General features: G+C 34.7%; 3 protein-coding genes across 12 annotated transcripts; all 3 read left to right on the top strand.

Annotated features, from left to right (window-relative positions):
• Nucleotides 1–11063: 11063 nt before the first annotated feature.
• On the top strand, nucleotides 11064–16807 carry LOC145034316 (uncharacterized). 10 transcript variants are annotated; one of them, XR_013678014.1, is made up of 13 exons: nucleotides 11064–11772; nucleotides 11881–12066; nucleotides 13189–13758; nucleotides 13878–13936; nucleotides 14314–14417; nucleotides 14811–14883; nucleotides 14955–15190; nucleotides 15424–15492; nucleotides 15632–15746; nucleotides 16002–16046; nucleotides 16140–16286; nucleotides 16373–16412; nucleotides 16499–16807. XR_013678014.1 is itself a non-coding variant. In XM_078982702.1 (12 exons), coding segments are annotated over exons 8-12 (324 nt in total). In that variant the 5' UTR covers nucleotides 11064–12066; nucleotides 13189–13758; nucleotides 13878–13936; nucleotides 14314–14417; nucleotides 14811–14883; nucleotides 14955–15190; nucleotides 15428–15492; nucleotides 15632–15656; the 3' UTR covers nucleotides 16501–16807. The 10 variants fall into 10 exon arrangements, 4 of the variants coding, with proteins under 4 accessions (XP_078838828.1, XP_078838830.1, XP_078838827.1 ...); XR_013678017.1 differs by having other exon boundaries at nucleotides 11064–12066; nucleotides 14955–15016; nucleotides 15118–15190; nucleotides 15428–15492; XR_013678016.1 differs by having other exon boundaries at nucleotides 11064–12066; nucleotides 14955–15016; nucleotides 15118–15190.
• Nucleotides 16808–19624: 2817 nt separating this feature from the next.
• On the top strand, nucleotides 19625–21081 carry AT-HSFB2B (winged-helix DNA-binding transcription factor family protein). Its single transcript, XM_078982016.1, has 3 exons — nucleotides 19625–19764; nucleotides 19896–20158; nucleotides 20237–21081. The coding sequence occupies exons 2-3, from the start codon at nucleotides 19913–19915 to the stop codon at nucleotides 20795–20797; spliced, it is 807 nt and encodes a 268-aa protein (XP_078838142.1). The 5' UTR covers nucleotides 19625–19764; nucleotides 19896–19912; the 3' UTR covers nucleotides 20798–21081.
• Nucleotides 21082–22510: 1429 nt separating this feature from the next.
• Nucleotides 22511–23344, top strand: LOC145035155 (transcription initiation factor TFIID subunit 8-like). Its single transcript, XM_078983748.1, has one exon. The coding sequence runs from the start codon at nucleotides 22511–22513 to the stop codon at nucleotides 23342–23344; it is 834 nt and encodes a 277-aa protein (XP_078839874.1).
• The last annotated feature ends 2942 nt before the right edge of the window (nucleotides 23345–26286 follow it).

Below are 26286 nucleotides of genomic sequence, written 5' to 3'. Positions count from 1 at the left end.
TCCACAACCTCCCGGTTGGATTGCCATACATATTGCATGCTAGGTCCAAAACCTCCTGGTTGGATTACCCTGGCCCACAACCTCCTAATTGGATTGTCATACATATTTCATGTTGGGTCCACAACCTCCCAGATGGAATACCTTGTCCCACAACTTCCTGGTTGAATTCCCACTCTGGCCCACATCATCTCGATTGGATTTCCTTGGGTTTGTTGGCTTACAACACAAAGCAGTATAACCTCAACCAACCACACTATGTTGACATATGTAACAGATAAACATATCAATATCAAGTATAGGTAAACATACATATCTACCAATCTAACATATAATCAGCATAACATCATCATATATACCAGGATACATAACGTACTGGACCAATATTGGTGCCTTCAACCCATGAGTATAGTGAGAAGATACTTACCTGAACAACTCAACAAATGCTCCACAGCTACCTCATTAACAACACAGCCACCCCAAGCTTCCTAAGACCAAGCCAAGACCAATCCTTAGCTAAATATTCAATTATACCCAAGTTTGACCAAAAGTTAAACTTGTCAATAAGTCAATGATTAAAGCTAAGGTCAAAATTGCCAACAATAGCTTTCCATGTCATGGCCTTCCTTGGCCATGTCATAGGCACTAAATGCCAAAATATACATTGATTCCCCAATCGCCACGTTATGTCAGCCAAAGGCCACACCGTGGGGACTAGTCTTAATCTATTTTCTTCCAATTTCAAGAATTCTAAAGCTCATATATGATCTTTTCCAATGTCTTAATAGATAAAGTTAAGTCTCAAAGGGACCTAAAAATGCATCTTTCTCAACTTAATCCATTAAATCCAAGTCTCCAGATCTGAATCAACATGATGTATAGATGAATAAAGTTTCCAAATTTATCCTTAATAACGTCTCAAGCATTCACGATCTAAACTTTAATACTCCAAAATAACCTAAATGACCAAGATAACTTGCATGGATGAAAGGGAAGGCAAAAGATCAAAACTTTCCTAGTTCAAGAGGTCCAAAAAACATTCTAAAATGATCAAAAGGGTGCATGAATCCAGATATGAGACATACAATGCTCTTGGGACCTTGGAAGTTGCAGACTTTATTCCCAGCTCTCGCTAAAAACTCATTAAAATAGACAAAAACACCAAATACACTTAGATCCAAGATAAATATGCAATAAATTATAGAACTTTATAACTTACAAAGGCCTAGAAGAGATAAAGGATGCTCAAATATTGAAAATAAAGGCTAGGGTTTCTCCCAAGAGGTTCTAGATATGACGGAGGCTAAGAAAATACCCTAAAACATGAATCCTTACCTTTAAATACCTTGAAAATCCTAAAAATTTTGTGGGCTTTAGGCTGTATAGTTCTCATGTTGTGAGGATGTATTCTTACCTTGTGAGAACTCTCATGTCGTGAGAATTACTTCTCACCTCGTGAGAATAGGTTTTCACCTAATTTCACTCCAACTTCAAACAATCATAACTTCTTTGTTTCAACTCCTTTTTCAGCGATATTTATATCCACGGAAAGGTATCGATGAGCCTTAAACTTCTACCAAGTAAATTTAAAATATGTCAAAATAAAAACCAGAATTCATGAAAGAAATCTAAAACATTATTTTCCCATTTTACCCTTTGACCCCAAGACACAAACCAAGGCTTTAATTACTTATCCAGCGTTGTCATCATCCAATAAGGTGTAACTCCTCAAATTTTAGACCAAAATTTTCATTTTCAAATTACCAAAAACATAGTTTTAAAACCAATTGTTAAATACATGTCATCCCCAAAACCATAAATATCATAGTCATCAGAGTACATAGAAGTTCATCTCCCAGTAATAAAGTCCCCAACGCATGTGTACAATCAGACCTTCGCATTCCTACGGTCCTACGAAGTACCTGTCACATATAAAATCACAACCATAGGCACAAAGCTTAGTGAGTTCCCCATGATACCACATATAACATAGCATAAGTAAACATCTATGGGTTATCCACAACCCTGGGGCTATCAGCAGTCCCGGTGAGCTAACAACACGCTTGTAGGGTTATCAGCAACCCCGACTAGCTATAAGTAGCCTCAGTTATATATAATTATCATATCATAACATAAAATAGTAGCTAGAACTAGTTGGTCATCATAATACAAGTAGCCTACCATACATGTAAGAGTGAGTGAGACAACTCACCTGATACTGATGACCCGAAAAATCTAGCACTTGAACTATCGGATCTAGACTCCGCCTAGTCAACAAAATAATTAACCTTAGTTAATAATTAAGGTCCAAAACAACTCATGAGTCCAAAATATCCACGGCTAAACCTACTAAGGGGAAAAGGACCATGTTGCCCTTCGCTTGGTCCCCAAACCCCAAACTTTGACCAAAGGTAGAAGTCAACAGAAAGTCAACACCTAGCTAGTACGCTGGGCATACTACACCTAATGATGGGAGTACAACTAAATAAGCATGTGACAGGGGAAAGCTAGACTACGCTTTGTGTAGTCAAGAGTACGCATGACGTACTCCCGAGATCTCCAAATCCTCCAATAAATGTCTTAATCCATTAAGACATTCAACCTAACTTTAGATTTGACTAACTTGAAGCTTCATATTCCATAAAGTCATGGGCATTAACCCATTACATGGCTTGGAGAGGCTAAAACATCATTTTACCCATTCTAGTCTACTTTACTCATGCATGAGTTAAAAGGGAAGATCCAACAGACATTTTTATCAATCTAGATGTCTTAATATGTATGAAAGGGCAACTTAAACTCTCTGGAGATCCCCAAACTCCAAAAAAAAGTCCAAAATTGGGGACTTTAGCTCATAAATCTTAACTAGCAAGATCTAGAAAGACACTATGTCACACCCCAAAACCGGGACGACGGAAACGTTATGGGGTGGAGGACGTCATGTACAGTATCATAACAATGCATAATAGTAAACAAGCAACAACATCATCCATTGCATTAATAATATAATTTAATACAAGTGTATTCTGTATAGTTTTAAGATACCAAAAACATGTAATCAAAATAAAGGCGAGTCTTGAGTATGCTCCGTCTTCTCAAAAACCTGGTCATCGGTACCTGTCTACTGGTGACCTGAGAATACAAGTCATTTTAAAAGAGTAGGTCAGCATTTAAGCTGGTGAGTTCATAAGTATTTTAGTGATAATTTTTTGTATGGTTTGATGAAATGTGTTTGCAAATGTTTGATGTAAAAGTTTTTGAAAGTGTTTGTATGCATTTGAAATCTTCTAGAAAATCCTATATTTTCTACTAATATGGAAAGTAGTCTTTTACCAAGACCCAACTGTTTGTATGTTTAGTTCTCTTAAAATGATGTAATGTAGTCTTCTACCAAGACCCGACTGTTTTGTATGTTTGTACTTGAAATAGTATGTAATGTGTGTTTTCCCAATGTTTATTACTATCTTTTCTAGAAAGTAGTTTCATTACCTTTTATGTGAGAATATCACTATATAAATGAAATGAGAAAAATGAAAGTGTACAATAATGTTGTATAAAATACCTACTGAAACACTAATTACCTTAAAACCAGCTTGTTAATTAGGGTTTGGATGTGATGTGGTTATAACCATGCTAAATTGACAAGTAGTTAACACGACAACCTGCTGGTGCCGGAAGTAATTGTGACATTTGTCACCCCTGGCCTTTCGGCCAACTGTAGTGAAAATTCGGGATGCGGGCTTGTCAGTCCTGTATATATCTATACACACAATATCCGCTCTCCCTCCAGGAGACTATGGTTACAAAACGTGACACAATAAATTTGTTGTTGTTCCATGAAGTAGACTCACATTAAAGTTATCTTGTTCTTGTAAAGGATGTATGTTGCTTTTTGTTCTTGTTACTGTTTGTTTAAACTGACTCATGTAAGAACTGATTCATGTATGAATTGAATTTTGTAAGTACTGATTTATGTAAGTTTCAATGTTCTAGAAACATTAAGTAGTAATTCTCTAAACTATACCTATTATAGTTTACTAGTAACTTCTGTAGTTTGAATGAATGATCATGAATGTATACCTTTGCCACCCAAAGGCATCGAACTGATTGGTAGTACTTTTTATATCTACATACATACACATAATATATAACTAAGATTTAAACGACATTCGGACAGATTACCGATACCCTAAGTCCACATCCAAACAAGGAAAAGGAAATAAAGCGGGTTGTTAGTCCTAAGCCCTTTAAACATTATTTATATAACTATATCTACAGAGACATGCTTTTGACAATATTTATAAGTTTAGAAAGGAATTTTTTGAAATATGAAAAGATTTTAACATTTGGAAAGTATTAATGAATTGATGTCAGTTTATAAAGTGATTTGAAGCAATTTGGTTGATAATACATTTGAAATATAAAATTCTTTACTTTGTAGTTATAAATCACTTGTGATTTATTATATAACTAACATGTTTTCTACTTGTATCCCCCCTAAAAGCATTTAAAATCATTTAATAGGTAAGTTAATTGGTATGAACTCACCTGTAGTGAGTGATGCGAATGTAAGATCAATATAGGATGCTAAGTGTCAAGTGAAGCCTCAAGCACACACGGATCCTGTTTAGCATATCATGACACATATATGTATATAATTAGTGTTTATACAACTAATCATGCAAGGAAACCACCTTATGGACTAGGAGACACTTGAAACTAAGTGTTACAATCACATGTGATTGTATTAAGGGGGTTTACGGCCACACATCGGTGTTTATGACCATGATGTTAACGATCTAGGGTCTTTACGGCCAAGAGGTTTATGACCAAGGGAGTTTATGACCAAGGGAGTTTACGATCGTAAACTCCTGGAGATCACCCTCAAATCGTTTGCTCCATGTTTTTAGGCTAATGATTCTACTAGGTAGTAAGTGTATGGAACGAATAATCACAATTTAGAAGCCTTAAAAGGGTGTTTTCGGCCACCAAGAACAAGTGTGTGTTCTTGGTGAAAGATGATGATCTTGAAGATCTAACAAAAAGAAGTGATTTCATGGATGAATCAAGAGGTGATTACAAGGCCAAGAAGGAATAATAAGAAGGATAGATGAATCACTTACAATTTTTGAAGATCGAGACGGAGATCCTTATGATACTTGAGAGAGAATTCAAGAGTTCTTGAGGTGAAAGTGTAAGAAATGAAGAAAAGTGAAGAAATATGATACTTATGGACATGAGTTCATGGCTGGCAAGAGTTTACGGCTATAAACTCCTTGTTTGCGGACGTAAACTCCTTGCGATGGAGTTTATGGTTTGAATGATGTATAGTGAACTCAAGTAGATACTTCCTAACACTCATTCCTTTGATGTACTAGGGTTAGAACACTCAAACATACCCTTAACAAAGCTAAAAGATAGCAGAAAGAAGTCTGACTTTTGATTGAATTGGATGGCTTTACAAAATAGAAATTTCGGGTTGTCACACACTAGCGAGGTATAAGATTTATACCTGAAAATGATGCACAAAAGTGGGAAGTTTATGGATCTCTAAGCTTGCTAGAACCTTCTGCTTCTTCTCTAACATCCTTCTTTAACTAAAATAACCAAGAACACTCAAAACTTGCAATAACACACCCACAAGCTATACACATCAGATTAGGGTTTATGAGAGGGTTGGAAGTTGATAAGGTGGTTACAAATGAATCCATAATGTTCTTTATATAGGTATTAACTCCAAATTAGGGTTTTGCACCTAAGCCTAGTACGCCCATCATATTAGGTGGTACTCCGTGATTATGCATGGCACATGAGTACATTGCACATACTCATGTGTACGCCCCGCGTACTACTCTTGCCAACTTTTTGTTAGGTTTTATGTACTCTAACATTCCTATGGTGCACATACAACCCTAATGTGTTGTATCTAAGTTTTCTCTAATTATATATGAATTAAACATTTTCCAAAGCATGAATCCTGAACTAGCATGTAAGGGGATATTTGAATCATAAAAACTAGTTAGAATATTACCTTGTGTAGTAGCTTGAATGGATTGGCCTCAAGAAAACTGAGCACCCCAAGTGTGATGCTTCAAATGTAATCAAAAAATACCAAGAACAATTAGGATGAATATGGAGAGGTTATGGAGACTCTAAAATCGGTTCTTACTCTTCAAAAATACAAGTGGTATATGTGTGTAATCGATTTTTTAGCTTATGAATATATATATATATATATTATAGAATATAAAGGCTCATGTGTAACCCTAATCCATACCCATAAGCTTATGTTCCACCCATTTGATTTGGATAACCACTTCATGGACTAACCTATAAGCCCATCACAAATCAATCATGGATCATTAACCCAATCCATTTATATCAATTTAATTAGTCTCTTTTGATCACTAAATTAATTCTTAAATTAGTTTTTGATCAATACTAATTAAATAATGTGACTCCTCAATTAATATATTATACTTATAATATATCAATAAATCATAATTAATCTCTTACTCAAATATATTTCCTAACATATTGCTTTGATGAAAGTAACCCAAATGGACCATGCTACTATTGGGTCAAGTACATACAAATTATAGTTATGGGCTTAGACACCTTTTCCAACACTTTTCTCTATTAGGGACTAATTGTTGGGTTAGGTGTTTAAGCCCATAACTATAATTGGGATGTACTTGATCTGATAGTAGCATGGTCCTTTTGGGTTGCCTTCATCATAGCAACTTGACAGGATGAATTATGAGAAAGAGGTTGATGTAAGATTTATTAATATATTATAAGAATAATATATTAATTGAGAAATCATATTATTTAATTAGTATTGATCAGAAATTAATTTAGAATTAATTTGTTGATCAAAAGAGACTAATTAAAAGAACAGGGACTGATTATGTAAATCAATGATAGTTGTAGTTTGGGCTAATGAACCCTATTGATAAGGGATGGACGAAAATCTATGGGATCCCATAAAGATTTCGTCCAAGGCCTATCATATGGGGGTTTGTGGATTTCTTAGGGCCTAAGCAAGGGAATTAGGGTTTCCAATTGAAAACCCTAGTAACAACTCAACTATAAAAGGAATCCTAGGCTAGAGGTTTTCGGACCTATGCTTTCATAAAGAACCCCAACCGAAATTGATAGCCTCCATCCTCACTCTCTTGTTCACCCTTTGCTAAGTGGTGTTTGTGACTCCATTAGAGGTTCATCACTTGAGGCACTAAGCCCTTGAAGATCAAGATCAAGCTATTAACAAGAAAGGTATTCTTCAAACTCTAATATGATTAGATTTTGGTTTTATGTATGCTAGATTAGGTTTTTGCTTTGGAAAATTATTTTGCATGTATAACTTGAGAAAAAACTAGATCCAAAGCAAATAGGGTTGCATGTACACCATAGGAATGTTGTAATGCTCAAAACCCATCACTAAATTTGACACTTTAGGAAACGATTCAATAATGATAAACATACCTTATTTCGGGATGTTACATAAGGTGTAAAACCAATTACCTTAAAGCCCAAGACCTTTACTTGATCCATTTATTGTCCATTATCCTGAAATAAGAAACTTCTCGAAACAAGATGTTACACAAACCTTTAATTGTTTTTGGGAGAAAGTGTGAAACGTGTTCTATGAGTTAATGGGAAGTGAAGCTCGAAATCCCAACCAAATTAGTTAGAAGTGGTACGATTTGAGGCTAAAATGTACCAAATTAAGAGGAATTTACAATAACCTCAACAACTACACAGAAGCAGATCAAGCGATTTTGATGTGTTCCATATACCCCTGGATAAATATGAAAACACAATGGAAACTGACAAAGCTTTTCCATATCTCCAACCATGGCTAAAATTGAAAGATGTTCCAAAAAAGAAAATGCAAACCGAAGGAACTTCACAAACAGCTTCCGCTTCATAGCATTCAAGAAACCCTGATGCAACATCCTAACAATTAGACAGGTGAAAACACATCGACATCGACGATGATCCAATTGATCTTAAAGGCAAGGAACCTCTTCACCAGACCGTTGGATGAAGTAAAGCAAAAAACGGGTTCGTCAGCTTCGAGATCTAGCATTATCGAAAGTTTTGGAGACAATTTTGATTGATATGTTTGTAACACCTGTTTCCAAAGTGATTCGGTTTAGGGCATTAAGGAGTTAAGAGTTTGGTTTTTAGGGAAAACCGAGTATCACGACGTGACCATAGGTTAGTCATGACGTGACAAGCCAAAGTGAGGAACACATATTTTAAAGGTCTAGTATGCTCAAAAGTCATATTAAAGTGATATTGCTAATTAACATATGATACTAATGGGTCACACTAACAACAACTTGATATAATTGATTGTTTATTAGAAATTGATTTTAATAAATATTCAATAAAACTCTTATAATTAAATTGGAAATTATTTATTTCATGGAAACAATAATTTTCATTAGCAAGTAATATAACATATTATTTCATAACGTATGAATTAATAAGTCATATTTTGAACTGAGTGTGTTCACTAGGTATTTCTGAACTAAGTATGTTCACTAGTTATTTTTGAACTAAGTGTTTACCAGATATTTTGGACTACGTGTTCACTAGTTGTAATCTATAAACCTTGGTAATGATGGACTTCGTGCCAACTCCTTAGGATGATCCTTAGGAATAAATGAACGAGGAATAGTTGATTCTTAGGGTAGTTCCTTAAGAGTAAAGAAGACAACGAGGATGGGTAATTGGGTTGATTAATTGTTTGAAGATTAAACATAATAATTGAATTATTGTGGGTTGAAAACCCTATGTACTCAACAGGTTTCTCAATCTGACCACTCAGTTTATTTATATCACAGGTGTTGATATGAAGTCAAATTACACTGAGAGATTAAGGAGATATAAATCACTAGTGATAATGAATGTAAGTTTTGTTTATGTTTATGTTTTTGTATTGATGATAACATCCCAAATGTTTTAAAATGAATAAAAATACTTTTCTTCGGAAATGTGTTGATAACGTATTTATCATGTTTTACTGGGAACAAATTTCGCAACATTTTTATTAAAAGAGGTACTCTGATTTTTATAAAGCATAAACAAAATCGGTCTTTTCTAGCCGTGAAAATGGGGATGTAACATATCCTCAAAGTCAACTCTGGTCAAAGTCAATGTCAACTGTCAAGGTCAACAGTTCATGTTGACCTCAATATGTCGAGTACATCCAACAACACATCGAGTTACCTGAGTAACTCGTCAACTCGTCGAGTTACCTGTGTAACTCGTCGAGTTCCTCCATGTCCAGAAGACCTAAAACTCATGTAGACCGAAAACTCCAATCCTTCATTGAAATCACTTGGAATCTCGAAAACGGGTAAACCGTACCCGACTCATCAAGTTGGCTAAGGGACTCGACGAGTTCCTTTAGTCCTTTTTGTGTTCAGACATTTTTAAGCTACCCCAAAGCTCCAAATTGCAGATTTAGCCTCCTAAGGCATGGTTTGCATGTAAAGTTGCAAACTTTACGTGCATGCAAGCTCTTAAGTACCAACACCAAGCTAAGGGAGGAGTTTTAGCCAAAGAGAATGGACAATGCTTGATAAATTCAGTGACTTTATAACTCTAAGGGCATAAAGGAGTCCAGATCTGAAGTTGCAACTCCAAATCTTACCCAACACCCGAAATGCTTCACAAATATACTAAAAACGACCTAAAACCCAAGAAAAGATGGGATCTAATGATAGAATGATCAAGTTAACAGGTTGTTACCTTCAAATGGGTGCCCAAACGTTGTAGATGCTGGGTCTACAATCTCCTTCCCATTCCAAGCTTTTCAACCTTCAAACCCCTTCAACAAAATCCACCAAAAACCCTCTCTTAGCCTCTCAAGCATAAGGAAGCAGCAAAGAACGACTTAGGGTTTCTTCTTTGGGTAGTGAAGTAGTAAGAAAGGCCACAAGAGGCGGATTAAGTCCTTTATATAGGGTGGAAACCCTAAAAATTAGGGTTTCCTTTACAACGCCTACTCGTCGAGTCGGGGCCTTCCGACTCGTCGAGTAGGATCTAATTCCCGTGTCATCATAAATGATCTCTACTCGATGAGTTGGAGCTCCCAAATAATCGAGTCCTAACATAAAACCCTAAAACTTGAAAATTTAAATGATACCTAGAACTGGTGTTACAAATCTCCCCCACTTGAACTATCCTTCGTTCACGAAGTCTGCTGACGTGAACAAGTTTGGATAGTGATCTCGCATCTCATCTTCCGGCTCCCATGTCCATTCGGAGCCCCTTTTGGTGCTGCCATTGCACCTTTACTAGCTTCACTTCCTTGTTTCGCAGAACCTTGATCTTCCTATCCAAAATCGCAACGGGCCTCTGAATGTAGTTCAGGCTCTCATCCACCTGAATGTTGGGATGGGCCCATTTGTATGTCGGACTGGGCCTGTTGTATGCAAAACACTCATTAAAAGTTTCAATTTGCCTAAAATATTGCATTATTAGAGTTGACACCAAGTCTAGCTTGCAACCAACCACGACCGTATGTGCCTTCACCTGTAGATATATAGAAAAACGCTAAAGTCTCACAATATCAACCACGTTTGTATGTGCCTTCATTTGTAGATATAGAAAACACTAAAGTCTCACAATATCCTTTTCAAAAAAATTACATGGTAAAATATTGATGGAGTGGATGAAAATCTTCAAGCAACCAACTTCAGAAATCTAGAAATTCTGACGACGATCGACTGTTTCAACTTTATAACACTACAAGAAAAAAGACCATTTTACGATGCGAAAACCACAACACTCGTTGATTTATGCTACGCAAAAGAGAGTGACATTAAAAAATATAATCTCTTCAAAAAATTGAAGGATTTAGGTCACGCATTAGTAGGTGCCTTTAAACTAGTGTCGCATGTAAAAAAATTAAAAACACGGAGGGCACTTTATCTAAAATTTGCGTCCTCTCTCAGTGTCGCTTTATAATTTCTACTCAAAACGCGCGTTACTTAAAAGGGGGAAACGAAATTCTCTTAAAATTCTAAAAAAATTAAACACCCGCTTCAAGATCTCCATTCATTCTCTTCTCCCCTTCTCTTGCAAACCCTAATCACTATATCATCTCTACTACAACTCATATAACCATTCTAGATTTTTTTTTTCTTAAAAACTCGCGTTCATTCCTGAAGATCACAAAATGGCGACCATCAATTATACGTATATTGTTAGCCCAATACTTTTGTGTGTTTTTTGACGGCAACTACAAGGTTCTAGTCAGGAACTTCAATCGATTTCCTGTGGGTTAGCTCGACACCCTTGATTCGTCTGGTTGTACCGCATGGGTAAAGTATCCCGCCCTATCGTACTGCTATACATCTCCGCTTCAAGATATCCCATCTCAATGAAAGCGATTCAGGCCTCACTCCTCTCTCATAGCGATTTAGGGTTTTTTGGTACAAGTTATCGACTAAGACATCGACGACTTAGGGTTTTAACTTTCACCACTGCTGCTGCTTCGCCACCTAAGCGAATCGACACTCATAACGCACCTTCCACTGCGACGAAGCACTAGGATGCTTTATGATTGGCCTCACATCAAGGTTCCACAGAGCCCAAATCATTCGAACTAGAAACCTTCAGGTACTATCACTACAAGATATGTCGACTCTCGAACGAAGATCTCACCTCGCCTCCCCTTGACGACAACATCAGGTCCGAAGACCTTAGGATTACTTCTATTGCTGTAATTTACAAGCCCTATGTCTTATTAAGGTGTGTTTCGGTTGATTTTTTCCCCTATGTTTCGTTCTTCCACCAGAACCCTGCTAAATCCTTTTTTCTTCCCGGCTTAATTTTTCTCCATTTGATTTATGATCGAAGGAACAAACTTCCATTCTTGTTAAATCCTTTTTTCTTCACGACTGCGTCTTTAACTCCCCTACTCTATCAAAGCTCTCTCTATATATCAATTGAAGGCACAGTCCCTAATTGTCAAGAACTTCATCCCAAAGAAGCCTAACCGTCAAGAACTTCATCCCAATTACTCCCATCAGGGCATCGTTTGAGGTATATGTTATTAAAATTCATTCAATTTGAATATTTTTATCGTAAAGTTGGGTTTATTTGGAACTGCATCTTACTAACTTTTGATTAAAAAAGGTTTTCTGTTGGAATCAGTAAACTGCAAATAAAGATCCACGTTGTAGAATGTTTAAATTCCTGTATGCTTCTTCTTACTTCCTATTCTTTTCTTGAAATAATTTAATTATAGGTTGTGTTTGTATGAAGGAATGGAATGGTTTGTTCCATTGCCGATGGAATGGAACAGACCATTCTTAAGAAATGTGATTCCTTCCAATTTTTTCATGATTTTAATAAAGTTATATATTTTTATCTAAAAGCGACTAGATTTTTTTGATCATAAATCTTATTTGAATTTTAGTGAGCTTGTATAATGTTTAAATTTTGTATTTTTTGTATAATGGAATTGAGGGAGTAATGGAATTGTGTATTCCATTAGAATGAAAAAAAAGTTGTTTTTTTTGCTAGACGGAATAGAATGGTTCGTTCTTTTGGAATAGAATAGTGAGCTTAATTTTCTATTTTCAGAAAAGGCTTCAACAGTTTCGTGTCCTGTTGTCAAATTGTGAGCAATTTTCAACATCTGATGGGAATAATACGTTCAGCAATTTTCAGAGATAAAGTATCGTGTATGCAATTGCTGACAAGTTTACATATAAGTATGTAGAATGTTGTATGTTTTATCGTAGCCGTTCATATGTTAGGATCATCAAATCTTAGTCATTTAATTTGATTCTGGTCTATACTCTTTCATTTGAGGAGGAACTGCTTAAGCTTGATTTCTTCTTGTATTGACATTATCCATTTATTATCTTCCTGATTTTAATTTTGAATCTGTTTGATAAATTTCTGCTAATTAGTGGTCTACGTGCTTTATAAAGCTCTTTTGGGCAGGCAAGGCAAGATATGATAGAACATGTTCACTATATATATATATATATATATATATATATATATATATATATATATATATATATATATATTGTAATAAATTTTTATTATTGTTTTCGGGTATCTATAGATAAATGATTAAACATCAATTTTTATCTGTTTTCATGAAAGAACCTTACATTTACTGTTTTCTGAAATTATTTATGATGTTTGTAGATGCTAAAGCAAAAAATGGGTCAAGTATTCAACAAAGTGGGGAGACAAAATTCTACCAGATTCTCTTCTGAACTTGTCTAATGAAGATGATATTCTTTTCATGGATGTAGATGTGAAGGATGATATGAAAGATACAATGGATGATGTTCCTAATCAAGAAGTTGATTTATGCAATGTTTTTGTAATTCCTGGTGTTCAAGATGATGCGGCATCAACATCAGTATCACAGATAGAATCTGTTCAGCTTACAGAAGGGCAAATTATTTGCACTTCGAAGAGGGAAGATCCAGACATACCATGTAATGATGATATCTTTTTACTGTTTCACCCTTCTACTCCTTTTCCTCCTTGTATTGGACAAGTTGCTACAACAGATTCCATGTGTCCATTATCTCCTTCATCTCATGAGAAAGATGAATACGGGGATAATCACAGTAAGAAAAGGGAAAGATCTTACTCCACCATGTTTCCCAAGGCCAAGTGCTTTGCATGAATTTGGGTCTGTTTTCAAACGCAAGCCATCTGAGGTTGAATATCGGTCCCTACTTCCTGTGAAGCCAAATAATCATAGTAAGAGAACCAGTTAGCTTTAAATTCCTAAATACTATTTGTATACACTATACAATACAATGTTTTTGACTATTTCTTGGTAAAAATGTATTTTTAATTCCACTTGTGTTTTTTTTCAGGGTAACGCCCGACAAAGGACCAGATCAAAGCACTTCAAAAGGAAGATGAGAACCCAAAGGTACTCCACTGTTAGTTTTCATATTTAAAGTTTTATGTTTTGAAATGTCTCAATTTTCAAATTGGTTTGTGCATTTCTGTTCATGTTGTTGTAGAATAATTTTCACGTACTAAACAGATTTAAAATAGTGCAAAATTAATTTTAATATGTTTAACATTATGTTATTGAAGCATACTAAATTTTTTTTAAGCACTGAAAACATCTGATAAGAACACGAAACAAATAAGAAGGAATCCTGCTTGTATAATCAATAATGTGAGACATGATGCTATGAGTTACATGCGTAGTTCATCTGTAGTTGGTTTGTTAATTATTATATTTCTAACACATAGTGTTACTTAGACTGTAATCTTATTTAACAAAACTATTTTGGACAGGAGATAAAACTGGAATGGGGCAAGGGTTTGGCTCAAAAACGGGAAGCAGAGGCAAGGCTGCAGGAATTGGAACTTGAGAAGGCTAAACCATTTGCGAGAGCAAGGTAAAAAATGTCTATTTTTAAAAGCTTTAATTATATTTCATGTAGAAGATCTTAAAGATTCTTATTGGAGATCTCTACATCTTTTATAATCATAAGATGATAACATAGATATCAATGGACTGAACAACATATCTGAAAATCATGTCTGACTGTTAAGACTAGTAAGATTAAGGATGTTCTCATATTCTTATTTATCGATTTAGCTCTATTATATTTTGAGATATTTCACATTTTACTAAATTACAAGAGAAAAAGAAAAGAAACCTTACCAAGTCTATATAAATAAGTCGTTTTTAAGAAAAAACTAATCAGATTAATTGTCAATTAAACATTAGAGTTCCAATATAAAAAACATACACACCCTTACAGGATGTATCTTTTTTTTTTCTTCAGAGATGATCCGGATCTTGATAATATGCTTAAGGACAGAGTTAGATGGGGTGACCCCATGGCACATCTAGTGAAGGTAGTAATGAAGTTAAACCCTAAACCCTAATTCAAATTCAACTGACTGTTATTATTTGTGTAATGTTTCAGAAGAAGCAATCAGAAGTGATTCTTCCAGATATAGGAGACAACGAGAGGATGAGAGAATCAGGGTTTATAGTTCCTCAACAAGTCCCTAATCACATATTCTTTTTTTGTTTTTTACTTATATCAGCCATGTACTTTATTTGTTACATAATACATGTCATGTCAGTGGACAGGAGTCATGTGCAACAACAAAACAGGTCATGTCAGAGAGCATGATATGAGCTTATGTGGCCTTGATGGTGAGATTAGCCATTCATTGGCTAACTTAATTAGTATTTTCCTAGTTTTGCAATGCATATGGAATTGCTATGGTTTAAATATCAATAACCTAAATTAGTATTTTCCTTGATCTGTTGTTTTATAGTTCTCATGGGTATAGTTTACTGTTGTTTTTCCATAATCTCTTTCTATCATTGTGTAATTATCATCACATCTTATTAAGTTGTATCTTATTAAATAAAGTTTTTTCAAGGCAGGAAGTCATTGTTACGTGCAACTTTGCGGTGCCGACAATTCAACTGATCTGTGATACCTTCTGAACGTAAGCTCTATTCCCATTTCCTTTCATATTTCAAAATAAAGAAAAATAACATTACAACCTTAATTGGTTACCTTCTATCTTATAAACTGTCAAATCTCTGAACCTAGTGATGATTCTGATGTTGAATGGAATATGATAGGGACAAAAGATGAATATGTTGTTGAATGGGATCAGGTGGTTTGCAAAAGAATTGGGGAAGTTGGATTTCAATATGGAATTCAATACTAATGAAGGAGAAGATGATGCTACTGGAGGTATTGGATTCTTTGAAGCATTTGATGAGTTTCTTAGCAGCTTGCTAATATTACCTCCTGTCAATGAAGAAAAGGTTTAGGCTGCTTAGTGATGAAGTGATGGAGCCTTTAACAAAATCTTATCCTCAGGCATCCAATTAACCTAGAGCCCATAAGGACAATGATCATAAGACAGAACATACATTTTTTTTTTTCTCTTTGATTGTTTAAAGTTGTGGCTGTTTTCAATAGTATTGGGGCATGTTCATCATGTAGGGTTCTGAAGGAGAAACCAAACTTGAGAAAGAGAAAGTGGGAGATGTATGTTAGTTGTGGCCAATGGTTGTTTATTTATATACTAAGTCTGATTTATAATTATCTTGTTTAAATCATACCTATAATCTGTTCTTTCAGGGTAAAGGGGATGATGGCATTGAAAGAAATAATAATGATACAGATGTTAAACACACTGAAAAGGTTGAGGATGCTTCCCAGAAAGAAAGTGAATCCAGTGTGATTAAGGAGGACATGTCTGAAGCTGAAGCACTTCCTGTGATTACAGTAAGCCAAAATTTCCTTGTTGAGTTTCTCAGTTTATGTTTCTTGTTTTCCCATTATAATATCTTAGCACCTAAAATTATGTTCAGGTTTGGCTGGTGATTTTTATGGCAATTCATTCGTTCTCATGTAGATACACATTCTTATCTTAATACAAACTACCATATAATATAGTAATATATCTCTTTGACTTTGACTTTTGGGTTATTTTGCAGGACTTACTGTAGGCTTGAAAAACTGGATTCGTGTAACTTTTGCTGCAGACCCATCTTCTCTTGAAGAAGCTCTTGATAGAGTGAAGTCTCTTTGCCAAAAGCATTCTCATCAGCAAAAGGTTAATATTCTCTTGGAAAGGAAATTGTCAAAGAATAATTTAGTCATGAGTTTCTTTTAATGTTGTACATGTTTTCTTTTCTATAATAAATATTATGCAATATTAGCAATGTGTTACATTTACTTACTATTGGAATGATTATTTGTATTTGACATATTAATGCAATGAGTTATCTTTATTGTTTATGGTATTTTATTTTGTATTATGAGACTTTTAATGTGTGTTATTCAATTTGAAAATTAGTAAATCTATCAAAAATATATAATTTTAAAAACATTTAAAATTATAACATGCAAAAATACGTGTCGTATTCCTTTATGACAGGGCTTTCTTGATACGCATTGCGTGTCATCAACACGCGTGTCCTAAGGTTACGACACACAAATGTGTTTCGTTTTCTTTATGACAGGGTCTTCCTTGATATGCATTAAGTGTCATAACTGTGCGTTGTAAATGTGTGTCATAAATGCACGTTGTAAATAGATGATGCGCAAAAACACATCGTCTTTCGATATGACAGGACCTTCCTTGACACGCATTTGCACGTCGTCTGAGCGTTTTACAATACACATTGCACGTCGTAAAAGGCTGTTTTTCTAGTAGTGTAACAAGCATAGGTCAAGATCACGACATCAACTTGCTTAAATTCTTCCTCTAGCTTCGCTTTTCCATTGAAACCACATTAATAAATCCAAAGTAAATCATAAAAAGAAATCACAAAATTAAAACATAAATCTTAATACAAACCAATATCCCATAATTAATGAAAAGTAACAATTGCAAAAACAAATATAAGTAAAAATCAATTAAACTTGAACTAATGAGTAATTTCACATAAATAGGAAGAAAACTAACATGTATTCTTTTAGTTGTGGCTTAGTGATAAAGGAACTGAAATGGAACTAACGATCACTAACCAATATGATGTTAAATCATTACCTTCACGACTCAATTTCAATAATTTCATCACGAGAATCCAAGTTAAATGCATCATATATCTATAAGTTCTGCAAATATGTAAAAATTTGAACTGATTAATCCCAAAATTAAAAAAAAAAACATCAATTTGGGGATGAAATCAACCATAGTTAGATTTGATACAAAGCAGATAATGAAGAAATCAGAAACATCATATATTCCTGATTTACCTTAATATGAGCAAACATGTTTCAAAGGAGAAGCAACATGAGGCATCATCTTATAATGACTTTAGTTGCCTTCCATATCCAATACATATTCTCTTTCGGTGGATGCAAAATAGAAATAGAAGAACAAAGAAGGAAGTGGAAGCAAAGTGGGTGGAGGAGACTGATTATAAAATAATGTCGTCACTTTGAAACAAACTGACTCAAAACCAACCCTATATAGAAAGATGTGTATGGATAATGAACTAATGGATGGAAATGAGAAGAAAAAGTTTTATTTAAGGCTTAATGGATTCATGGCTTCAATACCCATTCACTCAAAACACAACAATCAACTATTTTTTGTGCAATCTCTTCCTCTCTACCTCTTATCAACAAAGGCGAGGCGAACTACGTATGGCAAAGGATGTCGACGACTTCTAAACTTAGCAAGACAACAAAGGGATGTCGATGGTGGTGCGTTGGTGGTCTCAATAGAGGAAAAGAGGGTCTCCGTTCGCCTTTAACCAAGAAACCGATGGGTCAATTGTGGAAACCAGCGCTGCAGTTAGCAGGCCGTGAGATTTCTTTATGTGACCGTGGTGTGTCATCGACTCCAAATAGAAAGAAAACCCAAGTTTTTTTTTTTGTTTAAAAGCTATCGAGATATTGAGGTGGTGGATCATCTATTATTTGCATCTGATTGGAAGCAGTATGAGGTGCAGGTCGCGAAATTTCTTTATGTGACCTTGGTGTGTCATCGACTCCAAACAGAAAAAAAACCCGAGTTTTATTTGTTTAAAAGCTATTGAGCTACTGAGGCGTTGGATCATCTATTATCTGCATCTGATTGGAAGCAGTATGAGGTGGGAGCATACATGGACTAAACTTGCCAACCCTACAAAATATTGTGGCCAAATTCTAAAATAGCAGAAGTTCACCATTCATAAGATCATCCAAAATTAATGTTATATATAATTATAAATATATATTAAAAAATAGAAAGAAAAATTGAAAATAAATACACAAGGATATTATAATAATTTTATTTTTTGGAAGGACCAAAACAAAATACAAAAATAATCAAAATGGCCACAACCACAGTGAGAGTTTTGTCAAAAACATTTAAATAAAGTTAAAATCTAAAAATTAAGTTTTTTATACAAAAAATTGTAGTTCAAATTATTCTCGCATGGTCCTCTGAAAAAAATACCTAATTCCAACGAAAAATTGCATGGACCCCTGAAAAAAAAAACCTAAATTCCAACGGAAAAAATAAAAAATAAAAACAAAAACAAAACACAATGTTTGTTTTATATTTTTTGCATGAATTTTGTTATTTTAATATTTTCGCAAGCATACTGCAAAAATAATATTCTTTCCGTCCTATATTAATAGTTCATGTTTTCTTTTTGATTTGTCTAAAAATAATAGTATATACTTCTAAAAGTAAATATATTTTTTACCAAAATATCTTTTATTATTAGTTAAATTACCATGAAATTAAATGCATTTATAATAAAATTAAATGCATTAAAAAGATAAAACTATCATTACATTTACTAAAGTTAATGTTAATTAATATTTTTTAATCTGTATATTTTTTTTTATCCGTGATAATAATTTTAACTTAAATTTTAATCTGTATGATTATAAATATTTTTTTTTTCGATCAAATACTTGATTTTTACTTAAATTTTGAATTTCTTTTGAAGAAAAATTATAGGCAAATTTATTTTTTCTTTATTCAAAATGCTATTAAATATTGTCACTTTTCTAGATTTTTGTAATACGCTTTTTCTTTGGTGGACCACAACTATCGTTTCAGCATTTATTACTTGACATGTTATATTTCCATATCCTTCTCAAACCCACGACAGGCTGCACCCTTCTTTTAACTCGTTTACTTCCACCATCAAGAACCTTCTAGAAGTCGCGCCAATCTTCCTTCCTATTCCGCTGTGTTTCTACCGTTTTCCGGCAAATACACCGGTGATTTTGCTAGGAATCCTTTACAATCCAGGTAGAGCACACAACTCTTTCGTTCCTAGTTTTTTCTTTTTGTAAAAGAATTTAAGATAATGTCATGGAGTTCCAGTTTTTGTGCCTGAAATACGATTTGATTCGTTTGAGATTTTCTTCTTATACATGCAGATCTGTAATCGGGTTCAATGGCGACGTCAACGGTAGAAAAAACTTGTGAATTGACAGGAGAGTCGCTGAGAACTATTCCGACGCCTTTTTTGACTAAGACATACCAACTTGTTGACGATTCATCATCAAACGAAATGATTTCATGGAACGAACATGGAAGCGCGTTCGTCATTTGGCGACCAGCTGAATTTGCTAGAGACCTGCTTCCCAAATACTTCAAACACAACAATTTCTCAAGCTTCATTCGACAGCTAAACACATATGTAACGTTTATCGACAAAAAATCGAATTAGATTCACCGGTTATGAGCTCCGCTTACTGATTTTTGCGTTTGAATGTAGGGATTTAGGAAAATCGTATCGGATCGATGGGAGTTCGCGAATGATTACTTCCGTAGAGGTGAGAAATTACTCCTCCGAGAGATACACCGTCGGAAAATCTCAATCACTCCGACTACTACGCCTGCCTCAGCGGTAACAACATCAATCCCCTTGGCAGCTATGCCGATATCGACCTACTCTCCGGCAAATTCAAATGAAGAACTTGCCGGATCATCGAATTCATCACCGACGATGATCCATATCCAGACTTGTACCACTAACCCGGAACAGCTCCTAGAAGAAAATGAACGATTGAAGGAACAGAATTCCAAGTTGAGATGTGAACTCGATCATATACGAAGTTTGTATAGGAATGTCTGTACATTGATGTCTAATTTCCTATCGAGTCAACCGGAGAAGGTGAACGGTGGATCAGAAGAGAAAGCGGTTGGAGGTGGCGGTGGCGGTGCATATGTGGAAGAAGAGATGTCTCCGTGTCCACGGTTGTTTGGCGTCCCAATAGGCGTAAAACGTGTGAGGAGGTCCGAGGAAAACGCCATTAGATATGAAATGCTAGAATAGCAATTAGCAACAATTTAATGTAAAATAAGAGTTGTACCTTATTGTACTCACTTTTTAGGTTGATATACAAACATCAAACCACAAATCAAAAAATAAAAAATAAATCTAACATCAACAAGGCTACATATAACCTACACAAACAAGTAAGACCAATAATGGAAATGGTCTTTGCTAGTTCCACCTTCAGAGTTCATAATCATCGATGATTGTGTCAAACGCAATAAAATTAGTCTTCATGTATAAATTTTGTATCAGTCGATTCATTCCTCACCATTTGATAGAGAGGGATATGGAGTCAAGCCTCTATTTTGTATTTGTTTGAATCATTGTTTCAACTGCTTGTTCAACACTTGTGTAACATCTTTGTTGTCTGTTCTTCTTAAAAGTTTCTAAATATATTAATGCTTCTTGGCCTTTATAAGATATACATGTTATTTGTTTGTTGTGTTTGTGTTTGTTACACTGAACATGTCAAGATGTGACTTTAATGCATAAAGTATTTGATTTTGGGCTATTTTTATGACAATAATGATAAGAGCATCTATGTTTCATGCACATACAACAAATCAAGAGTAAGTCTTCTGTCCAATCTTCTTTATTCCTAGATTGTAATGTAATTTTTATTGGATTAACATTGGTCTTAATTTCACTCTAAGACATTTTTAAATAGCTTATTGATATATTTTCAGATCTTGTCACTATTCAACCCGATGATCATGGAGGTTTGTCTTAAGTGACTCCAAAACATAATATATAGTCTCATGTTAACAACAAAGATTAATATGTGATAACACTCCCTTAAAAAATGATTATTATCATTAGTTTTGTTTTTTTATAATAACAAAAGATATTAGATTAAGTTTGGGCCAGCCAAAGCCCAGGGCAAGAATTCATAATGGGACATTAGTCTTTCAATCTCTCTAGGTTAAATGTTTTTTTAGGTGGATGTTTTGGTGCTATATTTAAATAGTTTGTCCAATAGCTTTGCAATTGGGTTTTAGACTTTTAGCCTCCAATCAATTAATATCCCTACTCATCAATTTGGTTTCACTGATTAGAGGTACCTCGAATGTAAATTGGTTTTTCATAATAAACCATTACAAATGTTTTAAGTTGCCAGAAGCATTTGGGTCTGTATTATCATGGATGAAAAACTTAAAAACATAGGTCCTGGTTCGGATGTTGTTAATGTCAAGCTTGTGGATGCATTCAAATGTGGTCGAAAGCCAGTATAGTTAGCTCGAACAATTTTTTATTTCCGTCTTGAAAGTTTAGCTACTATTGTGTTTTTCTAAAGTTTGTTGCCACAAGTTATACTGTTAAAAGTAATTATCCTTAGAGCTTGTAGTTAAAAATGATTTTATTCATAGTGAATTCTTCATCAGGCTTGCTTCTCAGTTTCCATGTTGTTCTTAAGAATTGTTATAAAGTTTGTTGTTATAATTGTTTCATCATTTTACAATAAAATTAATTGGAAACTTCACATTTAATTACTCAATAATAGAAATAGATTTGCCCGACATCTTTTTATTTGGGCTCAAAGTATATTAAAATTTTCCATTTTCGCCATGGGTTAGGTCGATGTGAAGCCCAATCATATGCTTAAACAGCCCATCAACGGTTACGGAGAAACTGAGAAATGAGCGATCTGTCTTTGAAAACAGATTGAATACAGACTTTGACGAACTAGGGTTTTTGTCGTTTGATTCCACAATGAAGAAGAAGAAAGTCAAAGATTCATCCCGATTATCGAAGGAGAGTGATTTGGAATCGTCGGATTTCAACACGGCAGTCATGAGAATCGCCGTCGCACAGATGTGTCAGTCCGTCGGGTATCAAGGCGCTCAAATCTCAGCACTCAAAACCCTAACGGACGTTGCCGTCAGGTACCTTCGAGCACTGGCGAGGTACTCTACTACCTCCGCTAATTCCACCGGCCGAACACAGTGTAACCTTTTCGACATCGTCCGTGCATTGGAAGAGCTTCATTCCAACATTGGATTCCATGGAAACTCAGAGCCTAAAAGAAGATTAAATATACTCACCAATTCATCGATCCTCCGCGACACGATGAAATTTGTCTATAGGAGTCGCGAAATTCCATTTGCAAATCCCTTGCCTCGCCGTAGTCCTACACTTCCATCAAATCCACCATGTTTTTCCAATCAGAATACAAAATGGAATCACGTTCCGAGTTGGTTGCCGGATTTCCCTAAAATCAGTGACGCTGGGGAAAAACCGATCTTTACTGCATCAAATGAGGGTGAAACCGCATGGGAGAAGAAGATGCGAACGACCGAATCAAATAAGCAAATCAGCAAGTTACCAGAGAAAAGGAAAAAGATAAGTTTTAAGATTGGTGGTGGTAAGAATGAATTTGAGATGGCGTATGGGGTTGATTTGAAGAGCGGGGTTTGTAAAGGTGGAAAGAGAATTTCGTGCCAAATCTATGATGATGACAGGTTTTCAGATGCTAGCAGCAGTAGCAAGAAGAAATTAGAAGAATCTTCTTCAAGAACAAAGATGAATGTGATGTTTTCATGTTGAATCACAATTGCCGAAATTCTCAAGAGGGATTCTTATAAAGTATAGTAGTCAGTTGGGGGGGATAAATTTGATTGGTTATTTGATCTGTGCCGATATTGTTTGTAAGTTTTAAATATATAGTGTAAATGGGATGCAAGCTTCATATAATTGTTATGGATCGTTGGTTGTTAAGATGTCTGAGATTTATGTCTTTCAAGAAGGTCTCGCGTTCAAGTCTGCTTGCTTACCTGTTATTAATAAAGGTTGTAAATGATTAACTTCCGAGATTTAATATGCTTAATTTTTATAATATTATGATTATTCAAAGAGCTATTCGTTAAAAGGACCATATTTTATGGCTTTTTCAAATATCATTAAAAAAAATAATAATAAATAAATAAATAAAACCCTACAAACTTATGTGAGATATTCTTTGTGGGTCTGTAACCGCCCAAAACATCTCAGCCGTTCAAACTTCTAACCGCCCAAAACATCTCAGCCGTTCAAACTTCTGTAACTTTCAATCTCAGCCACTCAAATTCCATATTTTATAATTACTATACGGCTGTTCTTCTCGCGTTGGAATTGGTAGTTTCCCCTCCCTAGTAATCAGCCAGCCGTTTTCAGCTTCTCCCTCATGTTCTTACAGTCGATCGCTTTTCATCCATATTCAATCGCTTTCCAGGTTCCGTCAATCATGGTAGTTCTCCTTCAATCATCACGATACCAAGTCTTCTTAGTTGGTAACCGCCCTAACCACGACCTAGAAATCGGGCCTATATGATGTCCCAACTATGTTTATTGTTTCTATCTTTCACTCAGTATATTGAATTGCTTCATTTGATGTCAACAATTATGGATTCAAGTTCGGTTGAAAATATTTCACTTAAGGTAAATCTATCGACTTCTGCTTCATTTTTCATTGTTTCAATGAGTTTATTCAATTGATTCCTTTTGTGAAACTACTTTAGTTCCCGATAATTGTCCTTCCAGATTTTACTTCGTTTCTTCAACCCTAATTTTTTTATATATAATTGATTGAATCGCTAAATTAGTTTGTTAATTATCTTTTTCATCTCTTTTTCTCACTTTCTAGCTAGAGTTTTTTATTCTTAATTTTGTGTTGATTATGATTGTACATGTTTTATGCTATTAGGTTTGCTTTTGACTCTCATTGTGTCTTTCAATTTATTTTCTCACACTCATAAGGTGTTTGTGCGTGTTCTTTACACCAATTCCAGGTGGCTTTCAAGAATAGGCGAGTAAAAGGAAATAATTGAAGATGCATTTTTAAACGTTTCAACTTTCCTCTCATGATGTCATACATTTTTTTGATTCACTTTACGTGATTGGTTAGACCAGGTATGTGGAACTAATGAGTGATGAATAACCTTTCTTCCTTCTTCAAATCATTATAATATATAAGAGAATGACTTCAGTAACATTATATATATACCTTTTTAAAAGAGATTGTTAGGTTTCTTCATAGGAACCTAAATGATTCTGTGCTATTTAACCATGAAATGTGAAGAACTCTTCTGTTTCAGAGATCTATATGCCCAAAAAAAGATAACCAAATCAGTAGGTCTGAAGATATCGAGCATGTAGCTTTTAGAAGTTGTAGTACCTAGCATTGATATTCCTTTATCAACTTCAATTATTTCAATAAGAAAGTTCAAAGAGTTTGAATTTCGAGAAATAAAGATAAGCCACAAATATATATATATATATATATATATATATATATATATATATATATATATATATATATATATATATATATATATATATCTCAAAGCTATTAGGAGTAATTGGATTCTTTGTTTTAATGAGAATGTTCAAGGAGTTTGAATTTCGAGAAACATAGATAAGCCATATATGTCAGTGCTAGTGGGAGCACTGTAGTCGCCTGTGTATTGTGCATAGATAATGTACAATTCATAAGAAACTATATTCTAACTTAGCAAGTGTAAAAGCTTGGCTTAGTATGAGAACTGTTTCGCTATGATATACATGGGAGATACAAAACACGTACATAATAAGGATCTATGGAGATAGATCAAAGTGATTCATTTGATTAAACCAAAGTTCATGAAATCTTGAGGAAATGCAGAACTTGGAAAGGTTCGTGCTTAATGAAATATGGCATGACATTGAGCTATGCTAATGTCCTAGTTCTACTAGAGGTTATGAGTCGTGTCCCACATGCTTCTACTATGGGATCGATCATATATGCCATGACATGTACCAGATCTAATAACTAGTATGCCTTGAGCATAACAATTTGGATTAGATCAATTAGGCAAGAATCAACGAATCAAGTTCAAGAACATTCTTAAGTGTCCTTGGAGGACAGAAGATATAATCTTGATAGTATGGAATGATGGGTTTTGGTCATAAGACATCCTATGTGCTCATACAAACCCTAATGCTTGGATCTAGGTTTCTCTATTGTACATGCTTTGAATCCAAGACTATAAACCCTAATTCTAGCATATGGAAATCGATATTAACCTATAATTAGGTTTAAGATATTACCTTGATTGTTATGTAGCAACAACAATCCTAATTCCTCCTTGAATTGACTTTGGAAGGCTTAGAGTCACAAGTGTCACTCCTTTAATGGCTTACAAACACCAAGAGCAAATGGAGAAGTTATAAAGAGAGAGGAGAGGTATAAGAATTCGTCTCTAGGACCTCTTGGGAAGGCATAGACGAATTCATGATCCTTAGGGGGTTTATATAGGTGTAAAGATTAGGGTTTTAGTCCTTATCCTTATCTAGTTGCTTGCCCACCAAGTAACCCTAAGATAAGTCTTAGAAACCCTTATCCTAGTCGAATTCTAAGGCATTATCTCCTTAAATTCGTTCACCCTATATTTAAGATAATCCTTACCTTATTTTGTAACTATCACATAATTACAAATCAGCCCCTCTAGTTTAATTAATTACACTTGATCACA

Source organism: Lactuca saligna, chromosome 3 (assembly GCF_052625555.1).
Source record: "Lactuca saligna cultivar CGN05327 chromosome 3, ASM5262555v1, whole genome shotgun sequence".
NCBI classification, from domain to species: domain Eukaryota; kingdom Viridiplantae; phylum Streptophyta; class Magnoliopsida; order Asterales; family Asteraceae; genus Lactuca; species Lactuca saligna.
Note: the sequence above shows the minus strand (reverse complement) of the source record. Positions and strands in the feature narration are given on the sequence as shown.